This window comes from Monodelphis domestica, chromosome X (assembly GCF_027887165.1).
Source record: "Monodelphis domestica isolate mMonDom1 chromosome X, mMonDom1.pri, whole genome shotgun sequence".
NCBI lineage: Eukaryota > Metazoa > Chordata > Mammalia > Didelphimorphia > Didelphidae > Monodelphis > Monodelphis domestica.
In genome coordinates, this window is record NC_077235.1 from 5,215,563 (window position 1) to 5,232,989 (window position 17,427).

The 17,427-nt window shown below is 51.2% G+C and overlaps 1 protein-coding gene across 1 annotated transcript in view; it reads right to left on the minus strand.

The window, feature by feature from the left end:
* The window catches only part of TRPC5 (transient receptor potential cation channel subfamily C member 5), a 139,519-nt gene that overhangs the window by 83,878 nt on the left and 38,214 nt on the right, over positions 1–17,427 (minus strand). Inside the window, exons 3-4 of the mRNA XM_056809806.1 lie at positions 11,192–11,593; positions 1,968–2,489 (exon numbers count right to left, since the gene is read on the minus strand). Coding sequence (XP_056665784.1) covers positions 1,968–2,489; positions 11,192–11,569 — 900 coding nt within the window. The 5' untranslated portion in view covers positions 11,570–11,593. The remainder of the gene's footprint in view (positions 1–1,967; positions 2,490–11,191; positions 11,594–17,427) is intronic.

The following is a 17,427-nucleotide window of genomic DNA, read 5'->3' on the forward strand; positions in this document are numbered from 1 at the left end:
ATGTTTTTGCTTTGGAAGAGTATGCATAGTTATAAGAGTCTTCTTACACCAAGGGATGGAGAGATGAAAATCTAGAGTAAGCTCCCAGGTGGTCCGATCTCTCAGACTTAAATGCCCATCAACTTCTAGCATCCACAACTGTCCCTAGGAGTCGGGAGTGTATGAGGGTCACTGACGAGGGCCTTGTCCTCTAAGGGCATTAATACTGCTGAGGTTGATCACTATCTTGGTGAAGTCACGGGTAGCAGGTTTGGGCAGAAGTCATGGGCAAGTATTTCTGCCATCCTGGAGTTGAGAAAATGACCTGAGATCTCATATTGCAAACTGGCAAAGAGGAGAACACACACACACACACACACACACACACACACACACACACACACACACACACACACACACAAACACACACACACACACACAAAACCACAAGGACTGCAACTGTTGCTGAGGCTGTGAGAAGATACACTGTTGTACAGATACACTGTTGTACAGATACATTGTTGGTGCAGCTGTGGATGAAAAGTGATCGAGCTGTCCCTATACTCAGTAATCCCACTACCAGGCATATCCTCCAAGGGAGTAAAAGATAAAAAGAAAAAACTAGCAGTGAAGAAGCAGAAACAGAATGAGTTGCAGAATGGCGAAGCAAACCAGGGCATGTCAACATACCAGAACATCGTTGTGCAAGTAGAAATAACCAATTAAGAGGACTCGAGAGAAACATCAGAAGATCAATACAAAAAGATACAGAGTGAAATCAGTAGCTCAGAAAGGGCAATTTTTCAACATCTACACTGAAAAATGGGTCTGAACAGTTAAGAGAAGCAGGTAGGAACACTTTACGTGCTGGCGGATGTAGTTAGCTCACAAATATTTGTACTCAGCCATTTCTTTGTCAGGATGGCGGGGCAATTTGCACGCACCAAGATGTATTTGTAAAAGCCTTACCCTGCTCTCTGTAAGCAGCCTAGAAGCCATAAACAGATATATACACCGCCTCGGTGAAGGACCGACTACTTGCCTTTTTTTCAACAATGACGACACTTCACAGTGTTTCCTAGTCTATGTACCCCCAAAGTCTTTTAAAATTAACATTTTAATTAAAGATGAAATAAAGATTAAAATTTGAGTTTTAAATTGCTCTAAGACTTTTGGGATCCTGTAAATGTTATTTATTATTGCTAGGATGTCTGCTGTCTCATTCTAAAATTGAACAATTGAAACCCTTACTTTCTGTCTTGGAATCAATACTACATCTTAGTTCGAAGGCAGAAGAGCAGTAAGGACAACTCATCGGGGGTCAAGTGACTTTCCCAGTGTCACAAGGCTAGGAAGAGTTTGAGGTCAAATTTGCACCCAGGACCTCCTGTCCCCAGCCTGCCTTTTGGCTTCCCTCCCCAAGCCTACTTCGAATGGCCATTTTGAATCTGGCTTCACCCGAGCACAAGCATTCAGGGAGTGGGAAGGCCTGAATACTGTGGGCTGGTTTGCCCTGACGTGCACAAGGGAAGTAGGCATCAGGACAGGTGGCAAATGAGCTCAACCCAAGCGAATGTGGCGCAGAGCCCCAGGGACTAAGCCGACCTTGGCCAGAGTCTGGGAAATGCCCGAGGCTGAATCATGGGCAAAGGTTGCCCTCTAGTCTATGGAGTGAGCCTCAGGCAAAGCTATTGCTTGGAGCAGGTGACCCGGCTTCTAGAACAAATTGGGATAACAGAGGCAGAGGGTTTAGCAAGCCTCAAAGCTAACATAAATGTTGGCCATCACGACTATTGTCACCGTGGTGGTGGTAGTGGTGCCAGTCAGCGGGTGGCAGAGGGCGGGGACCAAGAAGTAAGCCAACTTGGCCAGGCTAGGCCAAGTAGTCCAGAGGATATAGCTCAAACTTTAGCCTCCACAGAAGGCCCTTGGGAAGGGCTGCCAGGAGCTGGGCGCCCTTTCTCCTGAGGGAAAAGAGAGCTCCTTACCTCTTTCTGGTGGTACTTGATTGCGACTTTCAGCTTGGCCAGGTCATGGCACTTCTGGGGGTCAAGGTCCTCAGTGTGATCATCCCGGTGGTTCAGGATGATCTCCAGCTCCCGGGAGCTTCGAGCCTGGTCCAGAAGGTCTTTGGCGAAGCGTTTGCACTGCTGGGAGAGCTCCTCATACTCAGCCTTGAACTCGTTCTCCACTTTGCTGAGCTCCTTGAGTTCCCATCCGAGGCGAAACGCAGTCAGGATGGGGTCCTCACTGGACAGGGCAATGAGAGAGGGGCTGGCCAGGGCCTTGTAGATGTTGAGGCGGGAGCGGGAGTGGCGCAGGCTGTCCACCTCCGAGCTGGACACACATTCCACACAATTGCAGCGGATCTGGTGGGGCCTGGGGATGGTGACCCGGCGCTGGACAAGCAATTTGATGATCTCGTAGTTGTTGGTGTGGGCAGCCAGCATGATGGGTGTGATGTCTGGCGTGAACTCCGAGAACTGGGTGTCCATCATCAGAGTGGGGACCTAGGCCAAGACACAGACACGGGAGAAGCAGAGAAAGCTGTTATTGGATGAGAGAAACACGTGATCAACCAGAGTCCAGACAGAGTATTTGTGTATATGGGATATGTGTGTGTATTAATTTCTACCATCAGGAAGATGGATGCAGCCAGATTTCATGAGTAACTGGTGCTCTCTGCTCACTTACCATGAGGGAAGCACCATGACAGGTTAGCACCTGTCGTGTACGCCATGTTAAGAGTCCTGGTACCAATTCTGCTTGTTATTGGTATGACCTTAAGCAAAGCACTTAATCTCCCTGGGCCTCAGTTTTTCCATCTCTCAAAATGGGCTGTGATCCTAGCAGAAGCTTACTCTGTGGTCAGAAATCACAGGCTTCCCAGCTGGAAGGGAATTCCACTGCCCTTTAGAGAAGAGGATCCCGGCTCTCAGGCCAGAGAAGGAAAGGGCCTCAATAACACTTCCATTTCTTGGGTACTTTCAAGGATTGCAAAGCATTTTCTTTACACAAACAATGAGGGAGGTGGCACTGGTGCTCCTATTCATTCTTGGTGGATGAGAAACCTCTGAGTGATACAATGACTTGCCCAGGGCCACATGACTAGAGTTGGAGCCAAGATTCATACCCAGGTCTTCACACTCCAGTCACGCCAAATCCCCATGAGGAATCATGACGGCACCACACAAGGTGGTCTCTGTGTGCAGGACCAAAGGAAGAACCCCAGCTCCTGGGGCTGGTATGGCTCCAGGAAGTGGGCAAAGCCTCAAAGAAGTGGTGGCATGAAGCAGGGCCTGGCATGGCTGCCAAGGTCCAAAGCTTGATTGTATATTCTGAACCTTAGCCCTAGGCTTCCTCTTTCAAAGGGGATGAGAGGAGGAACAGATCAGAGCAGCGTGACTGGTGAACTGGGAAGAACCCTTTTGCCCAGCCCCATTGGGCTACAGGTAAGGAATCTGGGGCTCCATCAGAAGAAGCAATTTGCCCAAGATCATACCAGGAGCACAAGGCAAAATTGAGATCTGAACCCAGGACCCCTCAGACCATGCAGGGGTTTGTAGGCGGCCAAGGCAGCCTGAGTAGCAGCCCAGATCCAGAACAAACTCTTGGCCTCCTCCACTACAAATGCGCGGGACCAAGGGGGCAGCCTTGTTTGGGAGAGGGAGACTCGCGTGGCGGAGCTCTTCATGCTGGCTCTGCACTCATATTGCTAGGTAGGAGCAAGGGATTCGGGTCTTCCACCCATGAAAGGGAGATGATGATACTGATTTCTTGCTGCTGTCACATGGTCACCACGAGTGGCCAACCTTGAGTTTGGGTGTGGGTTTCCCCAGGTCTCCGCCCACCCACCAGGCTCTCCTAGCTGCCAGGGGAGGCCCACCTGGGGCCTGAGTGACGCAAGTCTATGCCCCACGGATGGTGCCCAGAAGATGACAGATACGTGGTGTTCAAGACGTGCTTTGAGCAAAATTCTTGGGCTGGGCTTGGTCTTCCCCAGTGGAGAGACTGTCTCTACAACAAGCAGCCTAGCGTGACTTGGCGTCCACACTCTTCTGACAGGCCTGGCTCTTCACCTCTCAACTGATGCTTTGAAGGTGACTGACTGCGAGGGCCTATTGGGGTTCGTAGAGGGGTCAGGTGGGAAATTGGATTTGGCTCTATTCTGTTAGAGCTGCTTTCTCTGCGGCCTCCAGTCACACTGAGCACTCCTGGCCTCCCATTAGGAAGTGGGCTCTGAGAAGAAACCCAAACATTGTGCGGAGGTGGGGAGGAAGAGGAGGAGGAAGATGGAGCTACAGGTCAGCTACAAAATTACTCCAACTTTGCTTTGAGCTGGCCTTGAAAGCCACTTGAGGCCTATCTGGAGACCATCTCGGCTGTGCTAGACCTCAGCTCCATTCTGGTGACAGAGGGGAACAGAGGAATAGATCAGGCCATTCAGAATTGTCCCAGGGTCACTTTTCTCAAGTATTCCTCATAGTAGTCAGCTGGACCTTGACTCACCCAGATTCACCTCTGAAACGTAACCATCTGAGTGGCCCTGGGTAAGTCACTGAAGTTCTGTTTGCCTCAGTTTCCTCATCTGTAAAACGGGGCTAGTAATACCTATAATCCCTACCTGAAAGGGCTATGGTGAGGCTCCCATGAGATGCGAATATGTGAATTAGATAAAGGCTCAAAGTCAATTATTATTGTGGTTAACTGACACAGGCTTCTAACTGGGCACTCTGTTTCCCCTCGCTTTGTGGAATGGGTTGACTGTCGAGACAGCTTCCTCTCAAATGAGTGGATGAAGCCAGAATCACAGGGTCTTTGAGTGGGAAGGTCCATGAGAGGCCAGCTAGTCCCAACCGCCCCCGAATAGGCGCCCCCTCCCATCCCCACAAGGCACTGATACCACCAGCCTTTGCTTCTCAGTGTCCTCTTCCTTGCCTGCTTCTGGGGATATACCGCCTTGATGGGCAGCTGGCCAGAGCAATGGGTCCCCCCCATCCAGTTCAATGGACACCAGGCCTCTCTGCCCACATGACCGCCCAATGAGGCCAAAGGCCACTATGGCACTATGAAGGGAGGCTCCAGTCATTTACACTCTGCTTCGTTTGGTCCCAATCTACAGGTCCCAACGGTTCTAGGAACTGGCAGGCAGGAATCTCTGTGCCAACACAGATTAGTGCCTCCTCCATAATTTAGTCCTAACAAGTAGCCTGAGACACTAGAAGGGCCGTGCCAAGGTAGCTAAGGAAGGAGAGTGTATCCAGAAAGGGCCAAAGGACTTAGCAGATAAGTTCAAATTCGATAAACACGTAGTACGTGCCCACTACTTGCCAGGCTCCATGCTGAGCACTTGGGGCACAAATAAGGAAAAGAGACCACCCCTGCCTGCCCTCAAGCTCCTTCCAGTCTTACAACCACACAACAATTTGTTGTTCAGTCCTGCCGACTCTTGGTGACTTCTTTTGGGGTTTTCTTGGCCAAGATCCTGGAGCAAGTGAGGAGCAAGAGAGCACCCTGTCCTCTGCCCCTCCGAACCTAATGGGGGCAGACAACAGGCAAGAGGAAGCCGGTGTGGGGGCAGGAGAGAGACGCTGGGATCAAGCAGAATTACACAAGGTTTGGGATGGAGTTTGGGGAGAGGAGTCTGAGGGATCTGGGAAGGAGGTCCCCAGGATGTCCAAGGCTGAGGAGAGTTTGGGTGGGCACGCTCTTCTGGGAGGGGCACCCTGTTCTGGGGAGCCGTGTGTGGGAGGAGGTGGAGACATAGCACACAGATGACTTTTCCCAGAATTTCTGCTGTGACAAGGAGACAGCTTGAGAAGACGGCAGGCAGGGTTGAAGGAGGGCTTTTATGGCTTGAGGAGGCCTGTCTGTGTTTGTAGGAAAGAAACCAGCAGAAAGGAAGAGACTGGAGATGAGAGAGAGGGGCCACCCAAAGGGGCTGGATTTATTGTTCTGTAAGCATTCATGAGTGACTGCTGGGAGACTCTAGGAAGCGGCTCCATGTCTCTGCCTGGAGTCCTTCCTCATTCTCCCCAGGTCTAGTGGGGGCCAGAGCCCTGTTCCTGCTCCACTACCCTGATGCTGCCCGTTACCCACCTGCTCTCCTGGCCTCCGAGGGCCGCCTGCCTCTCTGGACACCCCCACCATTTGCTAGCCAGTGTGTGTGTGTATCCATCACTTACCAACGATGCACCTCGTGGATGCTCACTGCTTGCTAGGGGCCCCATGGCATACACCTGGCCACATTAGAAGAGAAACAGCCTGTTCTACTGGCAGTACCCCAGTTGTGGGCAGCAGGTTCTGGCTCCCTGGGCATTCCTAAGAGGAAGGAGTAGGGCTTCTGGTCTTTCCCTATATATGGTCCAGGAAGGAACCTGGCAATATCTGCCCAGCCCCAGCTTTGAGCCTCCACTCTTTTAAGACCCTTCTGTGAAGCCAGTGTGCTAGCTATAGTGGACAAAATACTGGGTTTAGACTGAAAAGGTTTGGGTTCAAGTCCAGACTGCTGTGTGACCTTGGAAGAGGCATTTCTTTAGGTCTTCTAGGTCTCTAACCTGAGTCTTGACATGAGGTTGGACCAGATGACCCTTGGGGCCCTACTAGCTCTGAGCCTATGATCCTATGACCCCAGTGGTTTGTTGCTTCCAGAGCAGCATCCCTATGAGGGATTCCCACAGGGGGTCCCATTGGCCAAGTTCTGCCTCAGAGCTTTCCAGGATTGGCTTTTGGGGGGTGGCCCCAGCCTGGGCAGCTCTGGCAAGGCCTATGTCCTCCCTGAGCATGGCTCTGCCACGCCAGGAGCCCCTCAAACAAACAAACAAGCGAATGAACAAATGGAGAGCACATCAGCCTTCCCAGCATACACTGAGATGAGCGAGCCACTTGGGAGTCCACAATGGCCGAGATGAAATGACACGTCATCTGCTGTGGACCAGAAAAGGAGCTTAAGTTGCTTTTGGGATTAGACCTCACTGGGTCAGCCTCAGTCAGTTGCAGCAGGTTCTTCCCAGGCCCAACGAGGCCCCGGCTCCGGGGCTGAGTCCCAGCAAAGGCCCACCAATGTTTTGGTGACCTGGATTACTCCTCTGCTTTGTGGAAAGGGAATGAATGGGGAGCACGGTCCCCCTTCTGCTTCCCCTCCCTCTCATAGCGCTTCTTATTTCTCAGCATGGAAATAGCAGCTGCATTTCTGGCCTGGCCACGATGGCATTCACTCATCCCCTCAGGCCAGCCACCTACTGTTCTCTCGCCCACTTTGGTCTTTCCTCCCTACTTCCTGCCATCCATGGCTTGGGGCCTGGTGACTTCCCAGGGCACTTCCATCCCTTCTAAGAGGCATGAGCCCAACTTTGGGCTGGCTGGCAACAGCTGCTTGATCCTCCTTTGTAGGACAAGCAACTGATGCTGATTAGGTGCTCGTGGGCCAGTAAGACACATGAGGTAAACAGAGTCCCGTAAGGGCTCCAGAAGGATAAGCCATGAGCCCTGCGCTCCTGAAATGTGAGTCTGACCACATCACTCTGTTGCTCCCAAAGCTTCAGGGGCTGCTCCTATTCCTCCTGATCTGGTTCCACACTGACGCCACGTTCCCTTTCATCAGACAGTTTGTGTTCTATACACAAGCTGGCTCTCCTGTCCTTAAGATGCTGTTCCAAGTCCCACCTCCATGCCTTTGATAAGGTGGGCCTCTACCTCATGCCTGGCATGCCCTCCCTTCTCCCTCCTGTGACTTAGAATCCCTAGTTCCCTTCAAGGCTCAGCCATCTCCTGCCCAAGGTCTCTGAGGATGCCCATGCTCCAACTCCTCGAACTGCTTTTTATTTACTATTTAAATATCTGTGTACATGTTGCCTCAGCACTCCCTACTTGTCTTTGAATCCCTGGAGCCTGGCAAACAGTAGGCACTCAATATATGTTGGGTGGATTGGACTGGTGAGTAAACTAGAGTACCTTAAAGGATTGTCAAGCTGAGAGGTGCTTAGAGATCACCTCACAAAACTCCTCCCAAAATCACTGTTCCTTTCGAGATTTAAATAGTGTTCCTGGTTCAGATGAAGAAATCAGGGAGCAGAAAGGCCCCGTCACTCATCTGAGGCCTCAGAGATGATCACAGCTAGCAGAGCATGGACCCAAACCAGGTTGTCCGATTCAAAAGTCAGTGCTCTGACCACTGTACTATGTTTCCCTCATATATCATGGTGGCCGTGGCTAGAATTCTGGCCTCAGACACTCCCTAGTTGTGCGACCCTGGGCAAGACATTTCACCTCTGCCTGCCTCAGTTTCCTCATCGATATACTGAAGGAATGGGATCTGATGGCCTTCAAGGGCCCTTCTGGGACAAAAATCTTCATTCCAATGATTGGTCTTCTGATAGAGAGAGATTAGGAGCTCTGGAAGAACACCAAAGAGGAGGAAATCATCCTTGAGCTCTGAAGCCCTGGGTCCAAGGCGTGGCTCCAACAGTGCCTAGCTGTGTGACATTGCGGGGAGTCCCAACCTCTTAGAGCCCTATTAGGTGGGGATGGTTAGTGCCCTACTTCCCCCAATTCAGTACACACAGTTGGGGGGAAGTGCATGCTCCGGCTGAGGGCCTGGCCTTTAAGGAGCTCACATCAGCTGGTGCCGCCTTGATTCTCACATGCTTGGTGGCTGCTGTGAAGTACAAAAGGGAAAAGGCTCGAGAAAGGACTATGGTGAACACAGAGGCGGTCCACGGGGGAGAAGAATCCGATTTCACTTGGCTGGGCCCCTCCTGAGAGAGACCAGCCAAGTGCCTTTGAGAAGCGTGGCCCTCTAGCTCTTGGAGTGCACACAGAAGCTCTTCTCAGTGACCTTGCAGAGCGAAATTGGCAGTTAGTTCCGTAGTGGCTTGATTGGCGAGACAGGCCAGGCGAGGGGGGAGACAGGGCCAGCTGAATGGCAAAATGCCCTTATCCTCTGCCACGGCACCTCTGGAGTGCTCTCAGTTGGACATCACTGTCCCAGCTCAGGCAGGCTTGGGGGGGGGGGCGGCAAAGGACCGACCAAAGGAGGGAGAGGTTCACTAGACGGCCGAGTCCCTCACTTCTGTGAGCCCGTTTCCTCATCTATAAACCCGGGGTGGGGAACATCCCTAAACACGTGCCTACTTCGGGAGATGGATCGTTAGGAGGAAATGAGCACAGATCTACTCGTCGTTTTTCTCCCCACAGTGAATCCAGCCTGCTGAGGGTGGTCTCCAGAAGGCCCGTCCCCCAGCCATGTCATCTGTCCACCATGGGCTCAGGATTATGCCAAGAGAAGTACCCAAGTGCCTTAGCCCTGGGGCCAGCCCCGCTGTTCATTGGCAAACTCTATGCCATTCCTAAACAGAATCAAGCCTCACTCAGTGGAGGTGTTGAGACAGCTTTGCTAGCACATCAGGGAAGTCAGTGTGCGTTGGGAGCCATCTGTCATGGACAAATGAGTAAGGATGGCAGACTCGAGAGAACCCTGGGTGGGTGGGGGGAGGCGGGCAATGCTGGCCTCCTTAGAGAAGTGTTTAAAGGCTACTGGGATTGAGCAAACTCAACAGAACGGCGGCTTCCTGAGGGCAGGGACCAGCGAAATGCTTCCTGAATACTGACCCCCAAGACCAAGGCCACTGGTCAAACGAGGGAGCCAGCTATGGTGGGGTAGGGAGAGCAGGCAACTAGACCCACTAAGGAACACTGAGAAAAACAGCTCCAAAACAGTGTGGCTTTGGGCAAGTCCTTTCTCCTCCTGGACCGTAGTTTCCTCAACCATAAGATGAAGAGGTGCGATTAGATTGTCACCGATTCGTTTCTGGGCCCAAAGGCCTTTGCTACCTAATGTTTGACCTTTGTTAGTGAATTCCAACGTCAGTGGTCAATTCAAGCCATACCGAACAGCGCTCTCCAACATGCCTGACTGAACAGCCACGGCAAAGGGGAGTCCATTCCACTGTGGGACGGCTCTGGCTTTTTGGAAGGCTTTCTTGACAATCTGCCTCTCTGCAACTTGCCCCTCTTGTTCAGGGTTTTGCTCCCTGGGCCTCGGCAGAATCCCTTTGCCCTGTGAAAACGCTTCAAGCGTTTGCAGTTAGCTCTCATGTCCCCAGTTCTCTTGTTTTCAGCTTAAATGCCCCCCCTTTCTTCCTTGATTCCCATATGGCATGGCTTCGAGGCCCTCCACTAGTGTGGCTGCCATCCACTGAACATTTTACAATTCATTTTGTTCTTCCTAAACTGTGGTACCCAGAACTAAACCAAATCCTCCAGATGTGGCATCCAATCGCCTCCTTATTTCTGGAAGCTGGGCCTCTCTTCCCATGGCCTACATTCCCATTATCTAGGGACCAGCCCTGTGAGGGCTATGGGGCCAAGGATGATCACTTCACTTCTGCAGATGCAGAAAATGGGGTTCAGATTAAGCGATGAGTCCTGGATCACCACTAGCTAGTAGCCATTGGTTGGCTTCTTTACAGCTTTCAAAGTCCTTTCCCATTCCAGAGCTCGTTTAATCCTCTCAATCCCTTGCATAAGGAATGCAAGACAGGAATTATCCCCATTTGATGGATGAGGAAACTGAGGCTGAGTGGGGAAGTGACTTGCTTAAGGTCATGTAGCTAATTAGTGGAAGTACTCGAACTCCGGTCTCTGTGACATAATTAGCATGGTTCAGCCCATCCCTAGACCTTTTCCTAGACTCCACTGCTTTCTCTCCTAATGACTGCCAAAACCTCTCTCCCAAAGCAAGATGCCCTCAATGGCTCCTAACGTGGGTGAGATGGAACAGGTTGGTTGTAACTTTAGTTGCTTAACTTTTGATCCAAGCAGGTTTACCAAGCAGGAAGCCAGTGAAGGATTGAGAACCTGACGTAAGAGATCAATGGATTCTCCCAGGCTACTGAATCCATCCCACAGACCATTGATTCTGCCCCACCCCGGAAGGATTTTAGGGAACCAGGAAGGGGAGAAGGCTTGATTCCCTTCCCCCAACCTCTGGCTGGCTTCTTCCCTGGGCCCTCATTTTTTTGTTCCAGGTTGTGCTCACTGTTGACTGGACAAGCTTCTGGGAAAGGAGGCTAAGCCAGCCTCAGTGGCCACTTCCTGAGAGGGAATGAGAGGAATGTGAGAAAGCAGGAAAGGGGAAGGAGGGGGAGGGCACCTGGGGCAGCATGGCTGGGCCCCAACGTTCCTCCTCGTCTATCCCTGAAGCATCCCGTACCTGTTTCTCACCGCTGGGCTTCCTGTAGCTAAGCAGCAGCTCCACTGCCCCGACCACCTCCTTCCGGATGGCATAGAGTAAGGCATCGCCCACATAGACGCTGTGGTTCAGTAGCAGCTCCATGATCTCGAGATTCTCATTTTCGATGGCGATGAGCAGGGCGCTCCGGCCCAGGGGGTCCATGCAATTGATGTTGACATTGTAGTAGATTTCCGCCTCGTGCAGCACCTGCTTCACACTGGCATAGTCACCCTTTTCCACGGCAGTGAGGAAGGCTTTTTCCTCTGCGGAGAGCTCGGCCTCTGCCCGCACAATCTGCAGCGGGATGCGGTCCCGGTAGGGTGAGTAATTCACCTTCTTGTAGTAAAGCTGGGCCATGGTTCATAATGGCACTTCCTACACCTGCATGGGGGAGAAATGGAGAGCAGACATGGGCCAAAGGACCTCAGATGACCTGGGGAGGAGTGGTAGGAAGGAGAGGGAGGGGAGGGAATAGCTATAAGTCACCAAGACCATGCAGGATCAAAGTTATAGGTGAAAGGAACCGAGGAGGCCATCTAGGCCACTGACGACTTGCCTAGGGTTCAACAGCTAGTAAGTGGCAGAGGCAGGATTAGGTCCCCGGGCCTCTGATTCCAGGATCTTTCCACAGTACCGAAGGGTCTCTGGGCTGAAAAATCCCAAGCATGTTTCCAGTACAGAATATTTATCTGATCTTTCCAGACATGAAAATAGGAGAGGGAGAAAGACAAATAGCATCTCTTCCTTGTGGCCCTAGGGTTCCTTTTACCCAAACCCAGGAACCAAGGTGAAAGCTCAGCAAAGCGAGGCACTCTGCTTGATGTAGAGCCGTGAAACACACACAAGGGAAAACCATTGGGTAGATCTCAGCCAAAGCCACAGAGCATTTAATGGTGCCAACTTCAGTACGTACAAGAAAGCTTTCCTCAGTGTCTACGGGGTTAATCCTTGCTCTGGTCCCCGAGGATACAAGGGAAAGTATGGTCCACCACCTCCAAGCTCCCAATCTCAGTGTCATCCTTGTTTCCTCACTCTTCCATAATGCACAGATCCCATCACCAAATCTTGCAATGCCTCCCTCCACACTACAGGCAGTGTCTCTCCCACCCGACTCCTTCTCTCCACTCCCACAGCTACCACCTTAGGTCTGGCACTCATATCACCTCTTGTCTAAATGACTGAAGCAGCCTCTTAACTGGTCTTCCTGCCTTGATCAAGCAAGTCCCACCTACCCACTCTAGTCCACCCTAGCCACCAAAGTGGTTTTCCTAAAGCGTGGACCTGACCACGTGTCCTTGACTCAGTCAACTCCACTGACTTCCTGTTGCCTTCACATCCAAACTGCTGAGTTTAGGCTTTAAAGTTCAACATGACCTGGCCCCATCCTTTCCATTCTGCAAGCCAGTCTATCTGGCTTTGTATTGGCAGGCTCCCTGCTTAGGATGCATTCCTTGCTCGCCATCACTTCTGAGTCCTCGTCTTCCTTTATATATATTTAAAAACCCTCACCTTCCATCTTGGAATCAATACCATGTATTGGTTCCAAGGCAGAAGAGTGGTAAGGGCTAGGCAGTGGGGGTCAAGTGACTTGCCCAGGGTCACACAGCTGGGAAGTGTCTGAGGCCAGATTTGAACCCAGGACCTCCTGTCTCTAGATCTGGTTCTCAATCCACTGAGCTACCCAGCTGCCCCCTTGTTTTCCTTTAAAAGGCAGCTCAAACACTCTCTTCTATAGGAAACCTTTCCTCATTTTCCTCTACTGCTAGTGCCCTCTCTCCCAGCCGACCTTGGATTCGACCACTTTGTACAGATTGAGCCATTTGCTTATATTTACACTGTAGATAATTTTGATGTCAGCTTGTCTTCCTATGAATGGAAGCCTTTTGTGAGAAGGAATTAGCTTGTTCTTTGTACTTGTTTCCCCAGAGTCCACACAGTGCCTGGCTCATAGTAGGTGCTTCATGGTGGTTGTCCTTCCTACGTGTGGAGGACCAAAATGACTCCTGCATAAATTGGACTGAAGTGAGCCAGAGTTTCACAAAGTCACCAGCCTCACTCTCTCTTAAGGAACTGCTTGCTCGCTTATTGATTGATCGATCAAGGGACGATCCCTACTCTTGTTCTCCATGCTTCAGCTCCATTAATAAAGCCTGTGATCAAATGTCTTTGCCCAGGGACTTTCTGGGCCCATCGAATCTTTCCCCACAGGGACAACTTGTGAAAAAGCCAAGTCCTGCTTGTTATTATTAAGCTGCTACTCTGTCCCAAGCCCCAGGCCTTTTACATGAACTGGTGTGTGGCAACCCGTCTGGTCTGGATTTTGTGGACCTCAAACACAGGACTTTACATGCTTTCCTCAGGCTATATTTTATTGCCTGAAATCCTTCGAGTAAGAATTCATCCCTCTGAATAAAGGTAAGGTGACCCCAAAAGGCCCCTGATAAAATATAATGACAAATGAAGTCATCGAGAGCCATGGTAGGCCTTATGCATTGAGGTCTAAGTGACTGACACCTAGGAAGCAGTGAGTGCCAAGGATGGATGGACAAGGACTAGAGGAGGGAATGTTGTCTGGGAAGGGTAGGGTGGTGGCAAGAGTGCACAATACAGCCAGGTGGTCCAGGAGGCAGATTGTGGATGTGGTACATATCAGTGGAGGAGGGAGAGAGCTGGGACCACTGCAGATGACATTGGCCAAGGGATGGAGGATGTTCTTCAGGACCCGAGGCAGACCTGGCCTCTTTCCCTGACTTGAGTGGCTTGGGAAAGAAGACTATCTCTAGAGCCATGGGCTTCCTTCCAGTTCACAACCAAGGCCTAGGGTGCCATCTTGGCAAGCCAGCTGGCCAGCTCATGGCCTGGGGTCCTGATGGGAGTGGAGCAGCTGCTGTCCCTCAGACCAGTCAGTTTTGTTGGGCAGCCAAAGAGGCACTGGGAGCTGTCTAATTAGGTGATTAAGATAATTGTTCTGCAATGGTCCCGTTGTACCAGATGGCTTCCCTTCTCTCAGTATCTGCCGCCAGAGCCCCCTGGCCTCTCACTGTCAGAAGCAGAAATCTCTCCATTTCTCTTTGTGCACATGTCTATGTGTGTGTCTGTGTCTATAGGGCAGACATGGCTAATGGGAGTTCTGGTGGGGCAGCAGAATCTAATTGGGGAGGGGGCAGGGTTGGCAACTTTTGTGAAGTGGGATGTCAAAATTCACTCACTCATTCATTCATTCATTCCTTTATTCATCCTTTGTACCCTTACTTCATGAGGGATGGGTGGGCAAAATGGGAAGGGCTGCCCATAGGCATCTCGTGAGCCCATTAGGCTAAAGGAACAGGAAGATGGCACTAAGAGCAACTAGGAATTTGGCTAGTCAGATGTCCACGGGGCAGGAGGATGGGGAGGGACTTCTTTAATCTGACTACTTGTTTGCCCCTTGGCCCAGGCCCATCTCCATCCATGCTTAGCACAGCCCCTTCCCACAGTCTCTGTTACTGAGTATGAAGTTGGCCCAGGCCATGCCCATCTGGTCTCTGTGATCTGCATAGGAAGCCCTTGCCATGCTTAGTCAGAAGGATCCTTAGAGATCTTTTCAGTCCAACTCAATTGAATTGAAAAGCTCCTACTATGTGTTTAGCACCCTATTAAGCACTGGAGTCACAAAGACCAAAAGTCTCTGCCCTCAAGGGGCTTCTAGTCTACTGGGGAGAGGAACAACAACACAACAGCTATCAGTTATTAAACACCTACTATGTGCCAGGCACTGTGCTAAGTGCTTTATGATGATGATCTCATTGGGCAAACTTGTGAGGTGAAGGCCTAGGTAAGCTTCCCAAGAGACTCCCCAAGCACTTTGCTCCTCTACTCGAAAGTCTGTGGTGATTCCCTTCTAGCAGCACCACCAAGGATCAGCCGTAGCCTTCAGTGTGGCTACAACCTACCCACCGGGCCTTCCCTCATTCTATTTTCCTGGAGCCCTGGGTGTTCCAGAAAAAGGAGGTGGCTTTTTCCCTCCCATCTCCCGGCCATTGCCATCTCTTTCAGAACTCTTTTCTTCCTTCAAAGACCAACTCAGATGAACCTCCTCATTGGGGGCTTCTCTGTCATGCCTCTCCCCTCAAGGAGGATGCCATTGCTCTAGCCTTAGATTTCTCCTGTCGATTGGCCCTGGACCTTCCCTTTGGACCCAAGGTTTGGAGTTTCATCCATGTGGAGCTGAATGGGGACCTCGGAGGCCATCTAGGCCACCCCCCTCATTTTACAGGGGAGGAAGTGCAGGTTCAGGGAAGGGGAACAGTCTTCTTGACATAGAATCCTCCACCCTCCCCTTGCTCCTCACTAGACTCGCAACTCCTCAAGAACAAGACCTGGGGCAGAAAGAACAGCCCTCCATTTCCATTGTGCTCTGGAGCTGTAGAAGGCATTTTGCTGACGTTCTCTTAGCCCATTATACAGATAGGGAACCCAAGGCTCAGAGAGGTGGAACAATTTGCTTGTGGTCACCCATGTAGGAAGTTCTCATCTGAAACATTTGTTCAGATCTCCCCCACTCTAAGGCTGAGAAACAAGCACTTGTCACTCTAGGGAAGGCTACCCTGGCAAGGCTTTGCTGCTACCAGAGCCATCCCAATGGGGCCAAAGTACACGGAAGGCTGGTGTCACATGTGGGCTCCTGTGAATCTGAGGATGGGGCAGGAGGCAGAAAAGGCCCTTGAAGGAGCAGGAGCAGCCCAGTAGATAGCTTAGTGGGCAGGGAACCAGCCTGCCTACTTGAAAATGTAGAGTATGAGGAATAGCAAGTAGAACTCCATTTTCTCCAATGCAAGGCCCCCGCCAAGAAGGAAGAAAGTGGCTGGCTCCACTCCTTTCCTGCCAAGCCCCATCCCTCCGAGATGATTGAGAATAATTCACCAGGCTGGCCCAGAGGTTGGACTCACTCTCTCCCCTCCTTGTTGCTGGCCAGAGGAGTTTGTCAAACTTGGTCTGTGACATTTGCGGGTTGAAATTGTGTGATTCAAAGAGACAGATCGATGGTCTGGGAAGACTGCCAGAGAGCGAGGCAGCTCAGCCAACTCTCAGCTTTGGCATTTTCCAGAGGGCCGTCTTCACAGCTTAGAAAAGCAGGGAATTGCCTGGAGTATGCTCTCCTCATCAAGCCCGGCTCTGAGAACAGTGGAGGCAGAAATGAGATTGGCCTTCAAGGCCTCTCTGGTCTTTTTCTCTGCGCCCTTCTCCCTTCCAGCTACCTGGTGTCACTCTGTTGTCTCTTGGCTGCTTAGGGCCTCTCCCACAGAACCTACCTAAGCCCTGCCTTTAGCCAGCACCTAATCTTCTCTTTTCATAATGCTTAGAAGAAGAGATTCAGAATGATGAATAGATAAAAAGACACAGCATCCAAATGGGCTAGGATGTAGAACAAAATGACAGTGAGGAACAAGTCATTCAGGGAAACGGGGGAAAAGTTGTATGAACTGATGCAATACAAAATAAGCAGGACCAGAAGAGCAGTAAGGCCATAAATGAAAAGGTCGCTCGCTCCAAGGAGGTTGGCCTATGGATAATTGAAAAACTGCTCAGAGCAAACAAAGGCAGCCCCAGGAGGGGATCACTAGGACACACTGCTGTCACCATACCTGCTGGCTTTGCTTTTTTCTTTGTCACATGGGAGGTGGAAGTTTCCAGACCTGATTATTATAGTGGAAACGAAAAGAGCATCAGTGAGAGCTTTTTAAAAGTGACAGAGAGATTCCCAAGAGGAACGGGACGATCTTGGCTGAAAAAGGCAGCCGGGCCTCTGGGGCCTCTGGGGCCTCCAAGTGATGGCCCAAGTGAAATCAGAGACTTGGAATAGTCAAGAGCAACCTCTCAATCTCTCTACAGTGTCCCTGAGCAAAGGTCTCGGGCCTCCAGCTGGGTATGGTCGGCCGGCAAGTTGGCCCATTCTAGAAGCACGCGGCGCTGATTGCTATTAGGAAAGTCTTCCTTATAATAAGGTAAAATCTGCTGTTCAGCCCTCAGGGGGCAAGTAGAACAGGCTGAATTCCTGCTCTCCCACCCAGGACCTTCACACCATGGAGGACAACGAGCCTATTCCCCATTAAGCTAACTTCGAGCCCTTCTCCCATGGCCCGTGGTCAAGACACCTTGCCCATCATAGTGGTTACCTTCCTTGGGATGATCCCCAACTCTTCCCAAAGTGTAATGCCCACAGCTGACCATGATCA